Raw genomic sequence first — 26,058 nt, forward strand, 5'->3', positions numbered from 1 at the left:
GTAAATACAGCAACCAGTTTCATCGTGTGTGGAATCCTTCATCATTTGTGAGTTAACTGTCTCGAATTAGTTTTACTCTAAGTGTCTTACTAGCCTGACCACTGAACCAGAAGTATTTAATTCTCTCATTAAACAGGCGCTTTGCTGACACTGAAGTCTATCTCTGTTTATTCAAATCACGAATATGGTGCGAACAACAACAGCGGTTTTTTGAAGAATGCCCTCTGTGCCGGCTTGACTGAGCTTTAAAAGAACTCGACGTCACTAGTCTTCTGGGAACTAGAGTCGTCATTGGTTTTCAAAAGAGCTACAAGCTGTTTTTCTGTCTGGATTTCTTATCGCTGCCTCAGAGAATCTGGGAGGGGGTTTCTAACGGTAGAAATGACATCTGAATGCAGATGTGTGCAGGTGATGTTATGTAAGACTTTTTTTTTTTTTTTTACAGGGTATCAACTGTCTCAGTTGCTTGTTTTTTTTTGTTTTTTTTTTGCTGTGGCAAAAGGAAACAATTCAGTGGAGACAGCTTGAAGCTGCAGCTGCATTAGCTAATCCACAATTATACAAAAATTGAGGCGCCAAGCAAACAGTGACCGTTGGCGTCTTTTCTACATCTCCGATGCCAACAGAAGATTCTGCCAAGAGTTTCAGCACGGACAGTTTTGAACATCAACCCCAAAAGTATTGCTGTCTACGTGCTACTTCGTTCAAATGGAAGTTGTGAGCCTGTGGTTATGACATGGGAAGTACTCAAAAGACTTGCTGTTCAAGTAATAACATCAGCTTCGAGTCATGAGAACACTGCTACTATGCAACCTTAAAGAAAAAGCCCAGAAGTTAACAGTTTAGAAAGCTAATGACACGGTAACATAACACACAAATTAAAAAAACTGCACATAAACACAAGTAGTTCAAATAGTTCAAATTTATTTTGCACTAAAAGGACAACTAACTCAGAATGAGCATTCTTGCAGTAGTAATTGTGAGTGAATTCAATACAGATCGGAGTAAAGTTTTAGAATTTGTGATGAATGTTCACACGAAACTATAATTACACTATGAAATTAATAATTAATAACGGAATCAAAGAAAATGTCTGCACGAAAAATGTCCAATGTGCACATTTCAGCCACATATTTTTTATATTTTAATTACTTTTGTATGAAGATTAGCATTCAAGTATTACTTTGATCCAAATGCAAGCTTAAGCAAAGCTCCCCAACTTTTACAAACTGATCCATAATTCAGGAGGTATGTCAATCACAGCGAGATGAGGCTGCTTTGGAGAAATGCTAAAAAGTAATTAGAGTAACGACAATAAGCGGGAAATCATAGGAGGCCAATGATGCAGACAATAATTTAGGGATGGAAACTAGATGAATTATTCACTTAAGTTTCTTTTTTTTTATTATGGAAAAAAAATGTCAGTCGGGCAGCCAGTCACTCTGCATATCACCTCAGCATAGCATCTGTATCCTCGTTGCCATGGAAATGTGGTTGCTATGAGATCAATTTATCTGGAGATCAGGCGGTTGCAGATGTCACTGGGTGCTGCTCTCAATAACAAAGCCTTGGTCAAATTACAGACAGTTAAGGCTTACAGTCGTTTCTTATTCAGACTCCAAGTGAAAGAGCAGATTTGAATAAAGAAACCATAAATGAAGAACATTTGGACACTTCACTGTTGTGACGTCATCATCCCTGTAAAACGACAATGGAAATGCACAGCCTTAAGTAGTCAGTATATACAGATGAATACCACAGGATGCCAGCCTCGCTCTTCTCTCCCATCCCGTTCCACTTCAGAGCCTGGTTGCTGCACGGTACAGCGAGGGCCCCGCGTGACGCATGTCTCTGCACCTTTGACGTGTGCATCTGCTCAGAAGTGGGAATACCACCTACTATCTTTCCTGCAGTTTCTACCTCTGAGTGGAATATGAAAATTACTTTATTATTCATCCGTCTTCTGTATTTTTAAAAATTGAGGAAATGTAAGTCAATACAACGTCCTCGCAAGGACAGTAGTTTTAAAGTCTTCAGCATACCAGGTCTAGGTGTGTCCCTTTAGTATTGACAACACTCCTAACACTTCCCACCTGTTGCTTCTGAGCAGAAGCTGAGCTCTATGAAGGTGGTGAAGATGTGGAGAAAGTACCGATGGAGCAGCCTGTAGGTACAGTATTGTCCAAGCAGAGAGGCTCAAGCTGTGGATATGAAGAGAACTACGGTATGTGCCAGAGACAAATACATTTATGAAGATTCATGCATTTACTTATTCTTTCATGGGATAACATTCAGCTTTTATACTGATTTTATCAGTATATTTATTCCTTCCAGCCTGAATTCTCTCATCAGAATATATGTCTGGTAACATAGCATTTGGATTTCATTTGTGGTGCGCCGGGGCATAAAAAAACTCCCAACAGAGTTACTCCAGATCACCCACCTTCTCCGACAAATATTTTGTGGGTGGAGGAAGTTATGACTGGCATCCAGGCCGTAATCATTAACCAGTTAAAAAATTGTTGATCTGGATATAAAAGACAAAGCCTATACGTGTCTTAATAATACTTACATTGATTCATTATTTCGGGGCAGCACTGTGGAGAGGTAGTTAGCACTGATGCCTCACAGCGAGAATCCATGGGCCGACTGGGCCTTTCTGTGTGGAGTTTACATGTTCTCCCTGTGTCTGCGTGGGTTCTCTCTGGGTACTCCGGCTTCCTCCCACCATCCAAAGACATGCTGGTTAGGTTCATTGGTGATTCTAAATTGACTGTAGGTGTGAGTGTGAATGGTTATCTGTCTCGCTGTGTTGGCCCTGCGACAAGAAAAAACATTTTTAGCAAGCACATTGATATTTTTTTATTGATATTGTAACAGTGGCCAAAAAAGGAATTATGCTACGAGGCTAACGATGTCATTTACCTGAACACGTCCCAACTCATGAATTCTGACCTTGGCAAATTTTCCACTTTCGAGGCTGTGAAAACCACAACAGGGGATTGTTCACATGGACTTTTCTCATAAACAGTGAGATCAGGCAGACAACGGTCTGGGACCCAAGCCAAAGGCCTGAGGGCCGTCAAACTTCAGACTTCAGCAGTGTCAGTTTTAAATGACAGTAGGTGACCTTTCTTAAAGGGGCTCCATCTGACACAACTCTGTACGCTCAGTCCTGATACATGTCGTGTGCATGACTCTTTAAAGTTGTTAAGTATGACAGTGGCGCCCTACTCAAAATGAAACTGAAAAAAAGAAGATGAGAGAAGAAGGCAAAAAATAGTAAGTGAATCAATGATAATTAATAATAATGCTAAATAGCAAACTGAATGCTACTAGTCTAGCCTTAACTATGTGGAGAGACATTTGAATAAAATAACTTTTAACGTTTTTCTCTAGAAACACCTCAGAATATATCCAACAGCCTCATCTTTTCATTATGTTTTTGTATTTCCTGCATTACATCACCTGGACGTTAGCTTGCTAAGCTGTTAGCCTCTATGGCTTCTAGACAGCAACGGTTGGCTAACAGCAGTGTTCACAATTTACAGCTGATGTAACCGCCAACCATTTTTTGTACACAACCCATGTCGTAAGCACAAACTCACAAGTTTCATTTGAAGGCTTCATTCATTTTTTTTTTTTAACAAAAACAATAGCTTATTTTCTCAGTTGCGGAAAAACTAGCATTAACATCCTTACATGCAAACTATGACCCATAGTTTTACAGACTAGCTGCATTTAGTGACCAAATACAATTTCTTAATATGTATTTAAAGCAGACACATAACACGGATCTCTTCAAAATCAGTAAGGACAGAATGAAATGCAGGTCTTTAAAATGTACGTATGTGAATGTCAATGATGAATCAATAAATCTCATGCACTTGTCATTAACCTTTTGATGTGAACTCATATCAAAGTCAAATACCAACATACTGTCATTTCCTTTCACTTCCCCACAGGAAATGACTCCTCACTGCTTCTATGATTTATTTAATCTTATTATTATTGCTTATCCGTGTATGTAGTTTATGAGATGGACTCAAATCCCTCTTGTGATATTCTCTTGTCCTTTCTGCTTATTATTAGCATAGTATATGTTGTCTCCACCACTTGTGTTGTTTGTGCAATTCTATACACTATATGAGAATCCAGATACAGGTGCATCATCCAGCTTGTGTCTCATAGCCATATAAGCCACTATATACACTATATTACCAAAAGTATTCGCTCACCCATTCAAATGATCAGAATCAGGTGTTCTAATCACTTGGCCTGGCCCCAGGTGTATAAATTCAAGCACTCAGGCATGCAGACTGTGAAACAAGACATTTGTGAAAGAATGGGCCGCTCTCAGGAGCTCAGTGAATTCCAGCGTGGAACTGTCATAGGATGCCACTTGTGCAACAAATCCAGTCGTGAAATTTCCTCGCTCCTAAATATTCCACAGTCAACTGTCAGCTCTATTATAACAAAATGGAAGCGTTTGGGAAAAACAGCAACTCAGCCACGAAGTGGTAGGCCACGTAAAGTGACAGAGAGGGGTCAGCGGATGCTGAAGCGCATAGTGCAAAGAGGTCGCCGACTTTCTGCACAGTCAATTGCTACAGAGCTACAAACTTCATGTGACCTTCAGATTAGCCCAAGTACAGTACGCAGAGAGCTTCATGGAATGGGTTTCCATGGCCGAGCAGCTGCAGCCAAGCCACACATCACCAAGTGCAATGCAAGGCGTCGGATGCAATGGTGTAAAGCACGCCGCCACTGGCCTCTAGAGCAGTGGAGACGCGTTCTCTGGAGTGATGAATCACGCTTTTCCATCTGGCAATCTGATGGACGAGTCTGGGTTTGGAGGTTGCCAGGAGAACGGTACATTTCAGATTGCATTGTGCCAACTGTGAAATTTGGTGGAGGAGGAATTATGGTATGGGGTTGTTTTTCAGGAGCTGGGCTTGGCCCCTTAGTTCCAGTGAAAGGAACATTGAATGCTTCAGGATACCAAAACATTTTGGACAATTCCATGCTCCCAACCTTGTGGGAACAGTTTGGAGCGGGCCCCTTCCTCTTCCAACATGACTGTGCACCAGTGCACAAAGCAAGGTCCATAAAGACGTGGATGACAGAGTCTGGTGTGGATGAACTTGACTGGCCTGCACAGAGTCCTGACCTGAACCCGATAGAACACCTTTGGGATGAATTAGAGCGGAGACTGAGAGCCAGGCCTTCTCGACCAACATCAGTGTGTGACCTCACCAATGCGCTTTTGGAAGAATGGTCAAAAATTCCTATAAACACTCTCCTCAACCTTGTGGACAGTCTTCCCAGAAGAGTTGAAGCTGTAATAGCTGCAAAAGGTGGACCGACATCATATTGAATTCTATGAGTTAGGAATGGGATGGCACTTCAGTTCATAGAATGAGTAAAGGCAGGTGAGCGAATACTTTTGGTAATATAGTGTATGACAGTTAATGTTCTTTTAGTATAAGGTGAACTTGTCCCGGATAAACAGCTAAATTCCTGCTTTCACGCTTCCACCAAATCCAAAACATACGTGATAGAAGTTATCCAGAGGGTTGCTGAGGTCAGGTCTAAAATGGTAAAATGTGTCATAGAGTATCTTTCCACTTGAGTACACTGTCCCATGGTTACAAACCTTGTTTTCTACATCATATGACTTCAAGAGCTTGTGGCTAAATGGAGAGTCATGGGATTCGCTAGATGAAGAGATATCATTTCAGCAAGGCATTTTATCTCCTGCTAAACTCTACCTTGTCTCAAATAAGAATGATCATTTTATGTACTGTGAATACAGTAGGGCATGGGACTATGCATTTTTGACACGTGGCTTGTCAGTGCTTATGGCAGAGCAGTAGGTGGCACTATTTTTGTCGCACCAAAATATGTAGAAGGTATTGTCAAGCAATACAGTATACATAGGTTGGAGGCATCAAATGACATCAACTTAAAGGTACAGTGTGGAACGTTTGTCTCCACCTTCTGGCAGTGAGAGTAATTATACAAACAAGTTTAATGCTTACATATGCACTTTTTGTTCAGTGTTTGTCCTCACCGTCGATCACGTTCCTTTTTTGACTCTAATTCTTCCTGTAAATGTTGAGCGTGAATCTAATTTTTATCTGGAGAATCAGAAACCTTTCCTGAATGCTATCTGGATTTTGTTTCATTCTCACTGTCTACCAGAGATAGCGAATCATAGTTACATCTGTAACCTTCATATGCCAATTTAAAACTTTAATATACTGTGAAATACAATGAGATTTACCTGGCGATGACTATCTTAATCAGCACTGTAGGAACTCTTTTGGCAAGAGCTTGAATCTAAATTCCAGTCATTTATATTTAAAAGACCCGCACTATAGCTACATTAGATGTGAAATGTGTTCATACTTAATCTACAGTGCTACGTACTGTGTGTAAATAATAAAAGCCTGTATCATTACATTTATGGAGAAACACTTTTTGCTTATTAGTGATGATTTAAAGCTGAATACTTTTTTTTGGCCACTTGGGGGCAGCACAAAAAGCTGTAAACCCACCAAAGACATACATACATTTTCTTTCTATCGTTGATAGGCAAACGACATTACCGCCCAGCACGGAGCACCATAACAAAGTCGGTTTTTAAAGGTATTTTGTCCACGAAACCGCTGTGGCTGAAAGATAATGCGGATTAAGAATACAGAAGTGAACCGAGAAAGTAAAACTGCAAGTCAGAAAATCAAAACAGTCAGCTGAAAGACACAGAAATGCACTGTACAGCTAAGGGGAACTGTGATAGATTTAATTGATCTTTCCTTACACAATGTCATTTGATCTACTGTTTATCCAAACCACCGATTAGTGCTGCTTTAAGTAGACATTAAGTGTGCTTTAGCAAAGACTAATGCACTGAGAGTTGGAGGCAGTAGAAATTTGGATTAAAAGATATTACAGTCTCACATGTTAACAAATGAGGAGCAACATGACCAGAACATTTAATCTCTAGCAAATAATTGATATATTAGAGTTCTAGGTTGCCTCTCCTGATGGAATTTCCCAGTAGGGTACAAGATTATGAGCTGGGACCGTTTTGTGTGTTATTCAATAGTTAATAACTTGATTTAACCAGGAAATGCCTCAGTGAGATTAAAAACCTTTTGTGTGCTTGCCAAGGCAGCAAAGAAATTGATTGGACTAAATCAAATCACATTTCATAATCCTCTAAATGTCTAAACACAGATATTTTTGCTCCTTCTGCTGGGTGCCTGTTTGTCTGTTGCTGTTTACTTTCTTCCAATACAGTTTCGACTGAGATTTTGTTTCATAACTATTAAACCTTTTGGCTTATATGGTGATAATATGATATAATGAGGGATGAAAAAGTGTGCTATGTTTTTAGAACCTGAATAATCCTCTAGTAATGACAAAGTATTAATTCATTTGGGGTAATTTAGCATAAGTAAATACGTTGAGAAGTTTGATTGACTGACAGATGACAGAGTCTGCTTTTACAAAATGCAGTGCAAATGCAACACGGCGGAGTTCTTGGGTGAAAATATGTTAAACTAACAAGCAATAGTGTTAGAATTTGTCACAGTGTTAAGGCACGACAGACATTGCTTGTACAACAATGGAACTGTTCTTCCTAAGTGAAGTGTCACAGTGTACTCCAAGGTAAAAGCAGCCTCGGATTCCCGGAATAGTATAGGATTTCAGATCACTGGAAAAGAGCAGAAAAAAGAGAAATTCAGGGAAAGAAATGAGGACAGTAGTAAATATGAGAGGTTGGCAGTTAGTTTTGCCAAAGGCAGGGTGGTATTTCTGAAATGCAGGGTGGCACAGACTACATGGAGCAGACGCATGTCAGTCACACTTTCTGGCTCACAAGCTGCTCTTAAACACAGCCGGTGTACTGTTACCTCTCTGGGACAAACGTAACCTTTAGACTTACATGTCTTACATCGCAAATGCCTGATATTCATGTGTATTTAGGAAGGGAGGCAATGTAACGCCTCAGTGTTGAGCATGCGCTATGGATCTTAAACCGCCGTCTTGATTGTCACAGCATCACTTGGCACCGTGGAAAAAAAAGATTCCCTGGCAGACAGTGCTGTCTGACGCAGTCAGTGGCGGGATCTGATAAAAACTCCACAGTGTGTCATCATCGCTTAAACCCTCTGTCTTATGCAGCCATGCGTTTATCTGTCCCTCAGCTGTTACATGACACGGGAGTGTTTTCCATCAGTCAATTTGCCAGATAAGACAGATCTAGTCTCCTAGAAGAAACACACGTCTGAAATGTGGTTGAGTTGGGGGTGCTCAACTTAAAAGTTTTCTCTAATCACGTGCCATTTTTTTGCCTCAGTGATGTTTTCTAGAAACTGAATCGTGAACTGAATAACCTGTCCAGACAGATGTTTTCCAGCAGAAAATCTTAGGTTTGATGCTTGACAGTGATAGTCTTTTTTTTTTTTTTTACGCTTATCAGTCAATCTTCGGTCACCACTGCAACTGTAAAAGAAAAAAAAAAAAGAAATAGGACAAAGAAAAAAAGGCTCTTTGGTCAGACGTTGCTGACAGACCAACCCTCTTCGACTTTATCATTCTTCTCACTTGGAGACTTGTAACTTGTTCAAACAGGGAACTTTAAAGAGACTTCTTTTTAGAGACAATAAAGGTAAAGAGCCCCCCTCCCCTTTAGTTCATCCTCACAGCGCGCTACATTAATGCCTGAGGACATGGCACATACATGTTGTGAAATAACGAGAACCAAGTGAGGCATGAGGGAACCTGAATACATTATAACCACACAGCAGAAAGTGGGGCCACATGGGATCCGCAGTATTCACATTGCTCTCTAATCCTAATTACGTGCGACACTGTGCATACGTCTAGGAGAGTGAAAATGAGAGATACAAGGAATAATGAGAAAGCGAGAAAGAGACAGACAGATTAAGGATCCTGCACCACACCTCCTTAACCAGCTCAGCCCCCCTCATGTCTGATTCACTTAGAAAATGTCAACACAACAAAAAAGGAAACATTAGATTTCCCAACAGTTTTTGTGGTGAGGATACATAGTCTGGACTCTTGTGTATCAGTTCTTCTTCCAAGTCAGGAGTATCTGCACTGGCTCGACTCTAATTAGCCGTCTAGAAGGGGAATATTAAAATTCAATAAACGGAATAATTTATATTCTCATATATTACATTAACATTTTCTCCCAAATTGTGGCCATCCTCTGTGAAATTCAGAACTTTTTTCTGACCTTTTTGTTTTTACTTGATCTCCACATCAGTTTCAGTTCATGACCATTTCTGATAAACTCTTACACAACACGAAACAGGCCTCTTCTTTAGAACCATCTTTAGAAACCGGACTTCTCTTTTCCCCCACACACAAAAAAGTGTCCTGAATGCGTCACCGATCCTCCACGGTGACTATAATGAGGAAAAACAGGAAGATGAGCAACCATGTGAAGCTCAATTCAGGCTAACCGTGGGACATCTCCAAGGTATGATGCGAGAAAGAGCAGGGAATTAAATAAGTCGTTAAACAAAATGAGCAAAAACAGGAACTTTCAGGTCTTTCTTTTTCTATTTTTCACAGTCGACAGTATTTCTCCACTTGTGATCTGACATTTATTTAAAAACATTTGTTCAGTTACATTGTTTCAACGTTACATTGTTTTACGGTCGATCGTCCAGGAAGGCGCCCTGCTAATATGGACCCTCTGCCGGCGTCAGGAACATCAGTGTCGGTTTTCTGGATGCGCCTTTTAAAAACCGAACTTCACAGAGACACCGGAGCGAGATAGGAGCAGGGACGCGCGCTCACGCACACTCGCACGCACGCACGCACGCACACACACACACACACATCTGTATTGTAGAAAAATAGAGTGACAAGCAATTGAATCCAGTTTCAACTGATTCAAGACTTTTCCATACAAAATAAAATAAAATAAAATAAAGAACTCGCTATTAATTAAAGACAAGCACAATGCAGTAACAGCCTACGTCTACATGACTTTAGGCTATTTGTCAAAGAGTCCTGAATATTTTTATGCATGAGAAACAACATCATGTGCCGTGTGTGAACATCTTAATAGCAGCATCTGAATCTTTTTGCGCGGTGGGTTGCACACTAAAGCAGAATGGGCAGAGGAGGCCGACCAGTTCAGCATCAACTACACATGGAGCACCGCTGTTTGGGAATTCACCATATCGTTCCTGTATTGCTCCAGCCAGTTCCTAAGCTCTGAGATCCGGTATCCCTCTGGACCTCTGCCCCCCTGATACACCACCCTCTCATCCCTCACGATGTAAAGTCGCTCAAAGTAGGCTCCGTACGCGGCGTTGGACGAGTTGTCCATATTATCCACCACCACGTTGCCCCCGGGCACCTCGGTGAGCATCAGCTGAGCGGCTCTCAGCCTGTCCTCCAGGCAGCGGTGCTTGGGGATCTGATACGGTGCGTCCGAGCTCACCCAGCCGTCCGAAGGATGCGCCTCCTCGATATATACAACTAAAAAGTCCGCAATGTCTGCGTACTGGCTCACGACGCGCTGAAACGCCGCCAGGCGCGTCATGAATGGCGGTCAGGAGCAGCTGCCAAAGTTAAGAATGAGCGGTCTCTTCCCTTTCATACAGTCCAGGATCCGGACCCGCCTCCGCTCCTGGACCAGCACCACCTCGGTGTTGGGCGCAGCGTGCCCAAGGTGCGCAGATTTGAGAAAGTCCAATTTCTGGCCATACCACACAGCCCTCAGGGACGCCAGTGTGAACATCTTGTTAGAGTCGGAGACGCACACCGGCGGGTCGTCCTGGCCGTCCTGCCGCTCTCCCATTTTCAGAAGCACTTTTTTCCTGATGCACAAGAAATCCAGGAGCCACAGCATGACGGCGGCCAGGAGGAACCGGGGCAGCAGCATCAGGCACAGGGCTGTGTGTTTCAGCGCCCTCGCCATTTGGACACCGCCGGAGTCGTCCATCACCTCTTCCCCTGCCGATAGGACGAGACTGTGCCGGCGAAAGAGATAACTAGTATTTAGTCACCTTTACCCATCGGAGAAAACTATCTGACGCACGCATGCACTCTTTTTATAGGTACAGCAGTATTTGAATAATGGAAAAAAACACGCCTCTGGTACCCGCACCGCCCACTCACATGGTGGGGATGATTACCTCCCGTCAACTCTGGGCTTCAAAGATCCAGAAAGAGAGAGAGAGAGAGAGATAGAGAAAGAGAGGGTGGGGGTGCCCAAAACAGCCTGAATGACGCTGTTTTCCTCAGTCCGCACGTGTAGATAAAACATGACAGTTCACGTCTGTTTTTGTGCATCGTAGTGAGAGACTCTCACTTGTTTTAGTTCGACGCACAGAGGGTTCTTGAAGTCTGTAGGAACCTTTGACTTCGCTTCATTCTGCCTGTGAACTCGCCACTGCCTCTGATGAGTGCAGGAGCATCTGCGGCCACTAGGAGGCGCCGGATTCATACATACCGTCCAGGCTGGATGAGTGGATGAGTCATTCACCATGCAGTTAGGAGCCCCTGAACACCTTGTCAGGAACAGATGGCAGGATAAACCTTCCACCACCAGTCCCAAAACCTGAAAGATATTCTCTCTAAGTTTTTATGCCCATTTTACATTCAAGATATTCCACTTTCTGTATTTTTTTTCCCACAACCCTCAACTTAACTACATTCATGCTTAATCGAGCAGAAGAAAGTGATCATTTGTTCTGGACATTTTGTCCCAAACTTTTCTCGTTCGGTCTCCAATGAATAAATGTTTAAAAAAATACGCAATCAATGAGGCTGTTATTTTCAGGCTCATCCCCTCTGCGAACAACAAGAAGTCAACCTTGATCACTCATTGACCCTAGAAATTCACGCCCCCTTGAAACTCTCTCCCTCGTCACAGGTGTTGATGGCATTCATGTAACCGCTAGGATCTGTTTCCCTGACACCACAGTTGCAGCCTGTGAGCAACCATCTTTACCATCCTCCTTCCCCTGTATGTGGTTTTTCAACAGTTTTCGCTCCTTGTGCCCTTATAGCTCTTCCTTCTCCCCTCCATGTGGATTGTCTCCCTGTGTCTTGTGGCCCCTCCCTTTTAGACAAACAGACTTGTTGTCCACAGAAAGTGCCTTGGTACAATACAGATTTGCAGTTGACCCTTACATTAAAACACAGAGATGTAGGAGGGATTGAGGAGTAGAGGGGATTAATATCAAGAAAGTTGCATCCTGAAGGGTCAGTGGAGAGAGAAAAGAGAGGAGGCAATGTTTCAGCAGTTTTCTCACTGCTTTGCAGAAAGGGGTGCACTAAAACTGTCTGGACTGCCATAAACGCACTGTAAAAACTACTTTTTGGCACAAATTAAAACATAAGTAAAAGGTTGCAATTGAGCCAACAAATCAAACTAGTCTCTTGTTTCAAAGAACATCGTAGAGTCTGTATTTTTGATTCCCTGGAAATCAAGAAAGTTCTTTAGTTGCGAATGCAGGGAAACTGACTGACTGTACTTAAAATTATTAAGTATTTTCTCTGATCAAAATTATCTAAATCATGGTGGATGATGCATGTGTGCTTCAGACGCCTCTTACGTACCCATTTGTGTCATACTCTCTCGAAAGAGAAACAGTTTTCTTCCTTGGTTCACTGTGAGCAGTACAGCCAAGGCTGCCATGACAGATAAAGCTTGACACAACAAGAGATAATTTAGGAGAAATCAAAGAAGATGGAACGTGTTAATCAGTGAGCTTTAGATATGCTGTAGTGTGAATTTTATCACCTTCGGACAGAGCCGAGCTTGTTTTTTCGAGCTTTTTCCAGTCTCTATACTAAGCTATGCTAACCATCTGGGTGCAGTATACCTGGCTTAATAATTAAAGGAGAAACATGGAAAGGGATTTTCTCATCTAACCCATGGCCAAATTTGAAATGCTCCTTTGTAATTAAAATTTGTTAACACTGTTTTCAGTGTGAGACACTGGCAGTTTCAAGTCTACTCTGGTTTGTTTAATTTATTCCTTATTTTTTTTCATATGCATACAAATTTAACATAAGCCAACCGTCAACCCAGTGAGAGAAGTTGTAGGTCAAGGCTGATAATTTGTTCATTTGGCTTACCCTGAGGACTTGTTTAAAACTGGCCTCATGGTCAGAGTGTTCCTCATCATAGAGGGGGTGGACATCAGTATTGGTTTAGTACTGGCAAAACTGACCAGATCAGATGTCGGAGGGAAGGAAAAGTAAAATCTGACACCATCTTTTGCCTTAGGGCCCGTCCACACGGAAACGCAAAAACGCCGAAACGCATACGTTTTTCATCGTTTTGGCCTTTCGTCCACACATATCCTGTAAGCGCATGCCCTAAAACGCACTTTTCTGAAAACGGGTCCCAGGGTGGAGAAATTCGAAAACGCAGCTCTTGCATTTTCATGTGGATGGCGAATATGGGGAAAACGATGACGTCATCGCCACACTCCCGAGCAGCCTTCCACATCCCGCGAGACGTCTCATAACAACATCAACAACAATGGCGGACTACATGCTAGTTTTCATGCTGGAGACGATATTGAGCCTATTAGGGTTTACTAGGGCAAAATATCATGCTCCTGTGCCACCACGCTGAGCAAAAAAGGCGATTTGTAAACAGCGCTCAAGCTTTATGCGCATGCTCCGCATCTTCCTCTCCATTTTTGGTGAATTTCTGAAACCGAAACAGCGCCACTTATAGGCCTGGAATAGGAAGTAGCGTTTTCGGTCGTGCTGAAACGGACCTGTGTGGACGCGGATATTTCTTGAAACGATGATCGAAAATGGAGAGGGAAAAGATCGTTTTCGTACGTGTGGACGGGCCCTTAAACTACCTCGTAAATGCTTAGCCAAACTTTGACCGACAGGCTGTAAAGTCAGACACAAATGAGCAGCAGCTGTCATGTGAACAGTAACTAGAACACAAGTGGGACATGTTGGCAATACTAATATCATGTCAGTGATATTAGTATTGTATTTTAAGCAATGCAAGTGTTTTGAAGGGGTTGCGGTAAGAGTAGGAACCTCAACACATCCAGAAATATGTATAAGTAACAGCTTTGTTGTTCAAGAGAGACCGAGACATGATTGGTATGAGCAGACACTCAAGGTAGCTTTATGAGTATTCAGTGATTTAGTTTGGACGATAACGCAGCTGGGAGTGGTGCCAGTTTCCGTTTCAAATAAACACTTTCACTCGATCATTTCTGTGTGAAGTGTTTCCCGTCCTTAACCCAACTTATCAGCACATCTCCAGTCAAAACACACGACACCTCTCAGACAATAAAAAAAAAAAAACTCTCCAAGATACTGGACAAGGCTGTTTTTAGCTAACTTCCCCCCCTGTCCTCATACTCCTGGACTAAATTTGACACATTAACAAGCAGATCTTCCACTCTGCCTTCCAAGGTTTCTCTTGCAAGGTGAGATGGAAAGAATTGTGGTCTGAAGCATGCGGCCAGATAACAGGAGTTACACAAGGCTCCCCTAGTTTGGCTTCTTCTCTTTTCCCTCTGCACAAGTAAGCAAATGCCACCATGACCATTTTGAATCCTCAAGTTTGGCATTGTGGCCATCTCAATCTAATTTAATTTTACTTTTGAGTGGAAGCAAGGAAGCCTTGCTCCAAAGCACACCCTGTTATATATCCTATTATAGTCTAAATGCAATCACAAATTACGAAGTAAACATCATGTTGTATTCAAAAAGACTTGACACATTCTAATTGAACATTCAGTATTGCCACGATGTTGCATTTGGCCCTGGTTCAGTTCAGGGCAATCCAGACAAAGTTCAGATATGTCCTCAACACAATTACACACAGTTTTGCAATTGGTCATAATTTTGCAGAAATTGGATTTTGGGAAATCAGAAAATAATCTAATCGAAAATGGAGCATCAGCAGTGGCATTTACTGCTGTTCCATGGTCTGTGCACCAGAAGGCACATTGTTGCTGCCAGACACCTCAGAAGAAGAAGACGCCCTCCGGGGGCCTACAACAATCTGTTCTGTGTTAGGTTGAATAATTATAAACATAGAAACAGTAGGACATATTTGTCCCTGGGCAACGTGTTTGCACAACTAAATGCTCTTTCTTCCAGGACAGAGTGCGATTGCTGTGTTCCCACCAGTCCAAACGAACTGACATAGGGGGAAATGCTTCCGGTTTTAGAAGAGCAACCTAGGTGTGAAAGCATGCTAAGCTACTAAGTCAGGCGTGAATTAAGAGTAATTTTCTCGTAGACCAGTGTTTTTCAACCTTTTTTGAGCCAAGGTACATTTTTTTCATTGAAAAAATCACAAGGCACACCACCAACTGAAAATGTTAAAAAAAATGAAACTCTGTAGCCTATATTAACAACATAAAGTCATTCTTGTCAAAGTGTCTTGAATAGGAATCAAACACAAAGAAAAAAGTCATATATATACACAGACACTTGACAATGGCATATTATTTGCAGATAATAATTAGTTTTCAAAAAAATGTTTTTTAGATCAATTAGGTGAAATTGGATCATTTCCCACGGCACACCTGACGATCTCTCACGGCACAGTAGTGTGCCACGGCGCAGTGGTTGAAAAACACAATCAGGCATATTTCTCCAGGGGTGTACCCCCCCCCCCCACACACACACACTGCTGGAAATTAGTGAGGATGCATATTAAAAGCATTTCCACTAGCTTGACTTTTCAGACTCCGAGGCTATGTTCACTTCTTTTGACAAGGACATGTGGTGCTTATATATGCTTTACCACTGCTATGTTGATGATGCCCCGCTTTTCTTGTCATTTCCTTCAATCTGACACTGGAGGCATGCATCTATGGTGCATGGCTGACATCTCAGTGTAGAAGGCAAGACACCACCTAAAGCTGGGGTTCTGATTCACCATCTCATAGTTCTGAAGACCTTTATTTCGGTCGAGGCTCTTTTCTGTTCTGGCTTCTCTGTGGCAGCAGGAGCTCCCCGCTCAATTCAGGACAGCAGAGACTCCATTCTCTGCCTCGAGCTAAAGACCCAGCTTTTCAGACAGCTCAACAACACTTACTGTACGCCAAAAAGGTCACGTCATATCATGTGAAGATATTCCTGCCATATTAGTGATTTACAAAACAGACACGTCGCCATCACTCATACAACCAATGAACACATGCAAGGAAACGATATTTAGCTTGCAATAAGTTGAAATTGACCTTAAATATAAATGAACTTCTCAGAATTACATCTGCAATCACAGCGCAGACATCCAGACTGACAGGAGGCACCTGGCGCCGTTTAGCAGCAGCTGCAATAGAGGCCTCCGATGGTGTTCTGCAGAAGTCTAAAGAGTAAAGCAGACAACATGGTGGGAAACGGCCATAAACTAACCAGATGTGGATCAGCCACAGCCACACATGTGACGTCTCAGCCCTTTTTATATAAATGTCTGCAAGTGTGACGGGGGTTTGTTGTTTGCAAACATCGCATTAGAAAGAGATGCAGGGACCATTGTCAGCATCATATGAAAAGACCATAAAGGGGTTCCATTTACCAAAGCAGACATATCAGAAAGTTAGCTACGTGCAAGTTCACCCAATAGACTCTGGTCAGTCATGTACAGTACATTTTACTTTTTTAATCAGTTCACCTCTGACCTGCTTTATGATGAAAGAAACGGCATTATTCATTTAGGTGGATGTGACTCAGATGCTGCTGTGCATTTAGACAGATGCCAAAATTCTGACTAACCAATGACAAATGTATTTGTCTTATTAATTCTTGTACTAAGATGCAGATGTCAGTTCATTTTATGGTTTTTCAATCTTAACATGGCCTGGATTTGCAAGATAAGCACTATACGTACAATGGCTTTGCATACGACAGCAGTAAGAAAGAGATTTGATTAGTTTAAACACTTGTTACAGAGGACTCAGTGAGCTAACCGCTGTTCAACTGAATGTCAGTCTCATAATGTGCGGTGGCCTTTGAATGGACTGAAGGGGACACAATATGCCTTTTCACACGGCCTGTTCAAAAAGGGATGGTCTTTATTCCGTCTCTTCATTCTCTATGAAAGGTAGGGGGATGGAATGAAGGCACTGTTGAGCATTTAAGCCTGTAGTGGTAGTCACAGTGCCTAACTCACATCTGTGTGAAAGGGAGAGCTGGCATGGCAGGTTATGCCGCACTAGACACCGACCCCGGTTCATACTCCTGCGCAAATTCTACGCTGTAGGTACGCCATAGTGTGATGCACCTCTCCAAATGTAATTCACCATGAAAACATAGCCTACAGATGATCTGCATTTCCTCCTACGCATTTCCGACTTTAAACTGAGTGGATCTTGTCAGATTTGGGTATATTCACAGATGACGAACCACCTTGTCAAATCCACCTGCTGACGTCAATCAAAAATTATTGAAATATATTTCCTCGACTGTGTCTCTTAGCCAGAGCTCATGTACTTGTTTTCAGGCTTCAACGGCATCTCTTTGTCTCTGAGCGGGATAATGTCTTACATTGCCCAAACTGGACTGTATTCTGGTTTCTTCACTTTGCTTGCGTTTCCTGTAAGTTCTCAAACGGCAGCCAATCGAATCGCCTTTATGTAGAGCGACCAACAACCATTCCTACTGTATCCCAAGATAAACATGACATGATTGGTTGGTGTCTTTGTGATTATCATGCTTGCAAAGACATCTCCCAAATGTCGTGTAATTCCAGTTTTAGTGGCCCAAGCTGCACAGAAAATACTCTCCTTCGACTTCTTCTCTCTTTTCTGTGTCGCAATAAATTCATAGAAAGTAGCAAGATATGTTAGCTCCGAATCCGACATGATTCGAAACACAGTGGCACACAATACCCAATGCTTAGTGGTGTTTCCGTAGTGAAAGTGTAGAGCGACATAGATGCACCGGTGCTCAGAACGGTGTAGGCGAATTGCGTTTTCCACAAGGCAAGCTCTTCAGGGATTCACAGCAGGCGTACAAACTATGTAATTCTGCAGAATGATGGAAGGTGTATGATTGGACTTCTAACAAGAATTTGAAAAACAAGGCAAAAGATTACCAGACATAGCTCCCATGGTGCTCACGTGGCACACGAGGGGTTAACCATAAATGCAACATCACCCATGAAGTCCAAAGACGATCTGATTTTAGACTGGAATTGAGAAGAGTTCTATTATCAGTAGCTCCAGGGTATTCTCCACGCCGCTTTGTTTAACTGCTCCTGTGATCTGGATTAAACCATTGGTGTCCTTCAGTTGTTTACACCCACGCTAAATGAAGAAAGGAGCATGTGGCTTGCAGAGATCCAGTGTTGGTTTTATGGGCTGAATCTTATTTTCCTAGAACATCTAAGATCACCTAGGGTTTAGCCTTGTGTGACACGACCATTCCAGGGGTCAACACATAAACACTAAGTCGCCTAAGCTCATTAACTCAAGCAAAGGCTATCAACACACCTGCAACTCAGACATGAGCACCTCAGATCGCAGGCCTGGCACACAAACACACACGCAAACCTTGACCGCTGAAAACTCTAAGCACATGTTTACAAATGCAATCGGATGAATAGGACACAGACTTACATTCACTTTCATGTCCTAGATCACGCTGGCACTCATTTTTCCTCCCCTCCGCCCAAATGCAAATCACCGGTCACCTTTCATGAACCTTTCAGGGAGTCGGTCAGTAATTAATTCATCAGGAATACTACTTCCAAAGCAGAATCACACCATTTTCGACAATATAAATTCAACTTAATGGAATAGATAACACTTAACACCTAAACATGTTTTTTTTTTTGGTGTTTTTTAAGGGATTTTCTGATAACTGCTGCGACATTTCCTACATTTTAAATACTGTCTTTTTGATGAAATACCCTATAAAAGCCCCATTTTCCCAATTGCCCTTTTCTCCAAGACCACAATCCCACAACTACTGCTACTTTTAACATTCTCAACCACTGGCTTGACAAGTACAAGTTTATGAAACGCTGCCTTTTTTCTTTCCTTTCCTAGTGTTTTCTTTTTCTTTTTTAATTCTGAATTAAACTGCTGGAACCCTACTACTTTCATTAGACACAGCCTGGATCTTGGCAAGGGAGCGTGGGTCATGTAAGGACATCCCAGAATAGGAAAAAACAGCCCGGACAGAGCCTGCAGCAAAGCACTAACAGTGGCAGGGATCCAGCCGGCAACTGAAAACACACTTCTCCGGCTGGTATGCATGTACAGTACACCTGTTATTGCAGCACGAGTCTTGGGGACTGTAGTGACATATATGTCAGCTATGTGTCACATGTTGCTGTATGTAGTTCAAGGCCACAATAAAAAGCGCTTTTGACTATTCATGGCCAAAACACAGCGCTGTCCCTTATGATCGTCAAGCATTTGAGTAGGTTTGTAGTTACTAAGCAACCATCAAGCAGTCCCTCTCTGGCTAATCCATCTAGGCCGCTGTGGCTGCATGGAGCCTTCGATGCACACTGATACATCACCTCGGATCACCAGTACTCTTTGTCGAGAGCGTCCTTTGATACTGCAGGTCTTAGGGGAGAATGCCTTTTTTTCTTGTTCTTTACACAATCCGGTCATTTGGCCCTGAAAAATGACTACTCTACGTACTATTGCACTGATAAAGAGTCAGCACCGTTAAGATAGGTCTGTTTTACACAGGGTGCCTCGCTGCAGTTTATCAGCATGCTCACAAATGAGTCACGACGCCTCTTTTGACTTTTCAACCAAAACTTAGATAAAGCAGGAACAAAGTGGGTCAGCTGAGGTTTGATATGACAGAGAACGAAAGACTGTTTTCAAACGTCAAAGCGCAGATTTATTATCCGGAAGAGATTTCCGGCAGGGCGATTAATGTGATTTTGATTTGGACAGGAATTTCGCTCATGTTTTGTTCATTTCTACCGCATTCCCCAAGATGGCCTTTAATGCGTTCCAAAGATGGCTTGTCATTGTGGGGCATGATAACAGAGGCTCTTGGGAAAAAAATGTTTTTCTGGAATTGACTGTTTATTTGACCCACTTGCAAAATAAAAAGTATAAATGGGAACAGAATTCCCAAAACAGAATTCACATATTTTTCCTTTCATCCTACACAGCCAACAGGTTTTTAAGAAAAACACATGTCAATCTTTCATGGAGAGCATACAAGGTCACTGCTCGTCTATTTTATAGGCTCATAAAATGTGGGAGTACAGTATGCTGTTTGGCCCTTTAACTGTTACCATTCAGGGTTTAAAAGGGTTTGAGACATTTCTTTATATTCATCCACCCTCTGAGTTGCTTTTGGTCTCTGTGTTGCTTAGTCTAATAAAGACAAATGTGAAATAATCATCTTAAAAACAGGAGCTGTGTTCCCGGTTTGGGAACACAGAACCCATTAGTGCCGGCTCACCTTTTAATATAATGTAATTTTGTTTAACCAAACCAGACATAAGGAAGCACATCATTTTTAAGGCATAGTTGGAGTGGGGCTAGTTATTTTTAATTTTTTTTGTTGTCAAGAAGTCAATACCACGCTTATGTCTTTATAGCAAACATGAGGCCAGCAGTCGGTTAGCTTAGCTTAGCATAAAGACAGGGTCAAACAGTTAGCCTGGCTCTGACCAAAGACAACTACTATTTCATGAAGCCTTGATTTCCTGAATACTTGTGGTTGAGCTAGGCTAGCTGTTGGCTAGCTCCCGTTTCCATTGTTGGTGCTAATCTACAAAGGGGTTTCCACAGCAGGAATGTTTCCCGGTGTCTAGGAACCTTTCCACAGAAGGGGCCGTGATCTTAAGTCCCTCATTGTGAGTTTGAGCTGAACATTTCTGATTGGTCAAGTGGTTGCAGCATTTTATGGCTGATGGCATGAGTCTGTCTCAGTCAGTAACCTTTGTAATAGCTTGTAAAAACAGTTTATATGACTGCTTTGCCTCTTCTGCTTCTTTTACAGGGATGAGTCAATGACCCCATTTGCAAAACAGTAAACTAAGATAAATAGAAACATTGCACAATATTGTGGTAAAGCCTTTTGCATTACTGCCACCTACTGGACTGGAGTGGAGCAGGTTGTTGCATAGTATATTTAACAACAGCAACGGAGCAAACTTCCTTTAAAAGCATTCCTGTGACTAAAAGTTCCAGGTAAATTAGCGTATTACCCATACTACCTCTTGCAGAGATAGTAAAAACTCTAAAAACTAATTTTAGATATTCCTGTTTATATTTGCACATTTATGGCATAGGTTTTTGTATATAATTTGTATTGCCCCAATTTTTGTTTTTTGTTCCTTAAAAGAGTCTTGTTCTTGCATGCCATGCTGTTCACTCGTGCCTTAAATTGCCCCCCGGGGACAAATAAAGTTTTTCTGAATCTGAATCTATTATGATCTAACTCTTGGAAAGAAGGAGAATATATGTGTTTCCCAGTGAGGCCAGTTTGCTCATTACCATACACCTCATATATTTGGGCACATGCATATATTTTATTATCTTAACACAGGATATTTAGATTAGGAAAGGACATTTCTGTGCCATCTGTGAAATAAATGCTCTCTTCTGCATTAAGAGTCATCTACTTTTACAGGTTTCTTGATGAAATAAGAGCAGAACTGCCACTGCAGAGTGCATGCCTGTAACGTACGTTACCTGAAAAGCTTTAGAAAGACTTTATTAAATCAGAGTTCTGAGGGTATTTGTCATTAATCAGAATTACTTTTTGTTTGGGTGCAATCAGTAAGTTTGTAAGATGGTTCTGCTTTTGGATGTTTCATTAGAAGGCAGTATTAATATACACGTCATTCCTTTAATGTTGAGTGAGATATGACATGTTTTGGTTTGCAGAAATGTGTAATTTATTCCATTTTGACTCAGACTTCCCTACTTGAGATGTGTGTGCAAATATTTGCTTGCCTACGTTCAACCCACCCAGTATGAGCTGAAAGTATATCCACCGTTATCTCAGGTCAAGTAACATACAGCGCCTGTATAAGGACCTGAAGTAAACCCTAGCTTGTCAATTAGCAACAGAAATTCCCCCAGGAACCTTTGCACTCGTGTACTGATGTGAAATTGAAGGACCTGAACTGTGCAAAGATTTGCATAATCCAGAGAACACTTTTACTGTTCCCTTGTGAGATGTTTTCACCTCCTGTGACCTGAAAGCCAGTGTAGCTACGTGTCTAATGGATCACAAACTAACAAGGAGTTGAGCTGAGCTGCTAAACTATGTGAAGGAATTTTTTCCGCACTTGCACAGGTATAATAGCATGAATGAACACAAATCTTGTGGTAATCTTGCATCCCTGTATGTAAAGTTCATATTAAACAATGATAATATAAAATTAGCCTTCATTAAAAAAATAAGTAGTAACTAAATAATAATAGTAATAATATGCAATATTATTTGAGCTCACACAATATTTTGACTTACTTGAATTTATGCCCCCTTCTTTCACATCAAACTTTCTGTTTTCTCTGTCTACAGAGATGGTATAAAAGACTTGACTAGCTCCTGTTCCTGTTCAAGGCCAAAAGATACCACTGTGGGACTTTTCCTAAATACTCTTAACTACCAATCCACCAACAAAAGTGGAGAGATGATAACAACTTTAAAACTAATACAATGATCAGTCACTTTATTTTACAGAATTAAAATATTAAAATGTTTCGTAATTAGGGCCTGTGCAGGCTGCTAAATGACTATAACCTGTTACCAGAAATTCATAATAGGCTGAATAGAGTAGAAAAGGGAAGAAAGTATGAGTATGGTAGCGTGAACTGAAAAACCAAGACCAACAGTAAACTAGTACAGTTTCACTAATGACTATTTTTTGTGACGCAAAAGTCTGATATGTCTTAATCCTGTGATGTAGATGTTCATTACTGTCTAAATGATAATATAATAATTATATTATTATATTAGAATAATAAAAATGATAATTGCATTTGTAAAATAAAAAAAATAATAACAACATCACAGTTGGATCAGAGTGCACATACATGGCTGTTTACCATTATTTGCAGCCAAACGCATGCACACCATCATGTTTCTGCACACACGGAAGTCTGTTTGTGAAAATTCTTCCAATTTGAGTAACATTTTAAAAAGTTACAAATCTTACTTACAAATCGCTTCTGGAATTTATCTTGTGAAAATAAAATGTATGTGACTGTCCATTTTTAATTATATAATCTCTATATAATCCCTTACAACTATAGTGAGTCAAATGGCAACACAGTGGAACAAGTGACAACAACACCTGGAGTCATTTGACTCAAAGAATTTTATAACTCCAACTGGTTTGTATTCCTATAAAGTCATGCCACCGGCATGAGAAAGAAAAAAGTGTCAGAGGTGAATATTTCTGCACTCACACACACCTCCTTACATGAACTGGCATGCTTCAAGCAAAGGAACATCTTAGAAAGACAGCACTTCCTGATCTCCCAGTAACATTTTGTTGTGTTTTGCAACGGAAAGACTCCATAAATCATAAACTGCTTCACCTGTCACCTGTGAGGACGTGCCACAAAAAGCAAGGGTGGTATGAATTAATAATCAATTAAACATCCCAATATTCATTCAGCTGCTTAGAATCACAAAACTCAGCATATGAATTATAGTTGATCAATGATCTATTACGCTGCAAAGCTGGGATTTTTGTAATAACCTGTAATAACCTCTTTTTCATTCTTCAGTCCTTTTATTTATTTATTTTTTATTTTTTGGTCTGTGAGAAATTGGATTTCACTGTGGTTTTCTATTTTTAAGGGCATGTTCCTGAACACTTCCTGGGGTGTCTTTCATTCTTTTTGAAGTTGGAATTGATTTCTGCTGTGCAAAAAAATAAAAAATAAAATGTGTACATATATATATATATATATATATATATAATGCAATTTATATATATATTTGATCTTTGCAAACAGTGCTCTTCTCTTTGCTTCTTCAGCATTTTGCTCAGATTTGCTTCAAGGATCACTCTGTACCTACACTGGCACATATAGTACATATAGCACATATAGCACTAAGGGTACTTAATTACATGTCATCATCTCAGTTTGAATTACTTTCATTGGACGATCTCTGACTGAGCTTTTCTTGCCCCTTATGGGGCATCCGTGACGGGCTGCTGCATTTGTAGATGTCCAACGCCTCTCTGAAATGAGACCAGCTGAGCAGCTTCCGCTATCACAACACTAATCCAGAGGCTGTTTACGCTGCTGTTACTATGGAGATATGTCTCTGCGCTCTCTGTTATGTAATAAAATTCATCTTTATGAGAATTAAATGAGCTTCAACCCCTTGGAGAGACTGTGCAAATGTCTAGAAGACTTTTTTATGATCTTGATAAACTTGTGGCATTCGTATGAACTTATGGTAATGGTTGCTTTGTTCCTAATATTATTAAAGATCATGTGCTCTGACTACTAGGTGCTATTGTGGTGAATGAAAATCAATAAATACATGGTGGCAAAACCATATAATGGTAGTTTGCTCATATCCTGGCACTGTGATGATACAGAATTTTGGTCTTCCTATGATTTTTTGATGTGTGTTTCCCGTGGAACTCCATACTACATCTGTTGTCGTGGTCTCATCAACCTGCCCAGTCTTCTTGGCTTCCTGCAGTTATCCACTCCTACCTGAATTCTCCAACCTGCCTGTGATTCCTCATATATTCACAAACTGTCATGTAACATCATCATCTATATGTTGTATTTGTATCATCATCAGATTCTACATGTACGCTTTAGTCAGATGTATGTATCTATGACAAATGTATGTTTATCTCGTTCCTCCTATCCTCTCTCTTTTCTGTCTCTACCCGGCCGGCCTTAGGCAGATGGGTCCCTCCATATGAGCTGGGACCTTCAGGCTTGCTCTGGGGGTTTCAGGCCGGCTTTCAGACCGGATGTTGTGAAACGTCTTGAGACAATTTGTATTGTTAATGACGCTATATAAATAAAATTGAACTGAATTGATTTTTTGGAGCTTGGACTTTTCTATTAGTTTGAGTTTCCGTTTGTTTGAGTGTTACTTGTTACTCTTGGTCTCTTTGTTTTAGGTCATCATGTGTACCTGCCATTATCCCTAGTGCCGTCCTGTTTCATACGTGGTCCTCACGGTTCCATGTGCTTCGCCTTCTGTCATCCCCTTTTGGATTTATACTGATTTTACTTCAGTTTGATTACCCTCTTTTGTTGAACCTATATTTTGGACTTCACTTACTCATCATCACAGTGCCAAACTGTCTTTGTGTTGCTCATTTAGCCTTCCCTGTCTGTGTCTTGCGTTTGGGTGGCCCCTTTCCCTGCTACATCGTAATACAGCACAATTTTTTGATTTCTATTTTAAAATCTGTCATGTTTCCCTTCATATTCCTTCCCTTTCGCTCAAATACTTCCTGCTCGCAGCGCATTAATGTGAGGCCTCTGTGCAAAAGGTACAAGGTGACTACAGCAGATGTTGCAAAAATATGGGACATATCAAAAGTTTCACAAAAAAAGGAAATTCTTGGAAGTGGGAAAAGATGAACTTGAATAAAGAGAACAGAACTGGTAATAGTTTGATGGTCAGCACTTTGTTATGAGTGCTGACAGGGTTATTACACAAGAATATGACAGTGTGAACAGTAGAGAACTTATGCACACAAGCAACAATAGATCTGAGTTCAGGCAGACAGATTTGTGAAGGACTAAAGGACTCAAGTCTTTCAAAAATCCAAGGTAGCATCAGCCATTCTGAGCCCAAGGGGTTCATAGTGTCGCTAGGTGAACTGGCAGGACAGAACTAGTGGAACTCGTGTGCTGGCTCTGGGAAACTGCTTTGCCATCTCTGTCTATCAACTTTGCAACACATTTGTAGCAACAGTTTCCTCACCCACTACCTACATCACCAACGCGATTACTATTAATTGTTTTTCATTGCCTTGGAAATGTGCATCCATGAACTTCTGACTGCAGTACTGAAAGAAGAGCTATATTTCCTGAGCTGTTTTCAGGAATGGCTGACTCTGTCTTT

At 41.2% G+C, this 26,058-nt stretch overlaps 1 protein-coding gene across 1 annotated transcript; it reads right to left on the reverse strand.

The window, feature by feature from the left end:
* Window positions 1–9,710: 9,710 nt before the first annotated feature.
* On the reverse strand, window positions 9,711–11,168 carry LOC311498883 (thyroxine 5-deiodinase-like). The gene has a single exon (XM_084559655.1). The coding sequence runs from the start codon at window positions 10,994–10,996 to the stop codon at window positions 10,193–10,195; it is 804 nt and encodes a 267-aa protein (XP_084415781.1). The 5' UTR covers window positions 10,997–11,168; the 3' UTR covers window positions 9,711–10,192.
* Between the last annotated feature and the right edge of the window lie 14,890 nt (window positions 11,169–26,058).

This window comes from Chelon labrosus, assembly GCF_963514085.1.
Source record: "Chelon labrosus genome assembly, chromosome: 14".
In the NCBI taxonomy this organism is placed as follows: domain Eukaryota; kingdom Metazoa; phylum Chordata; class Actinopteri; order Mugiliformes; family Mugilidae; genus Chelon; species Chelon labrosus.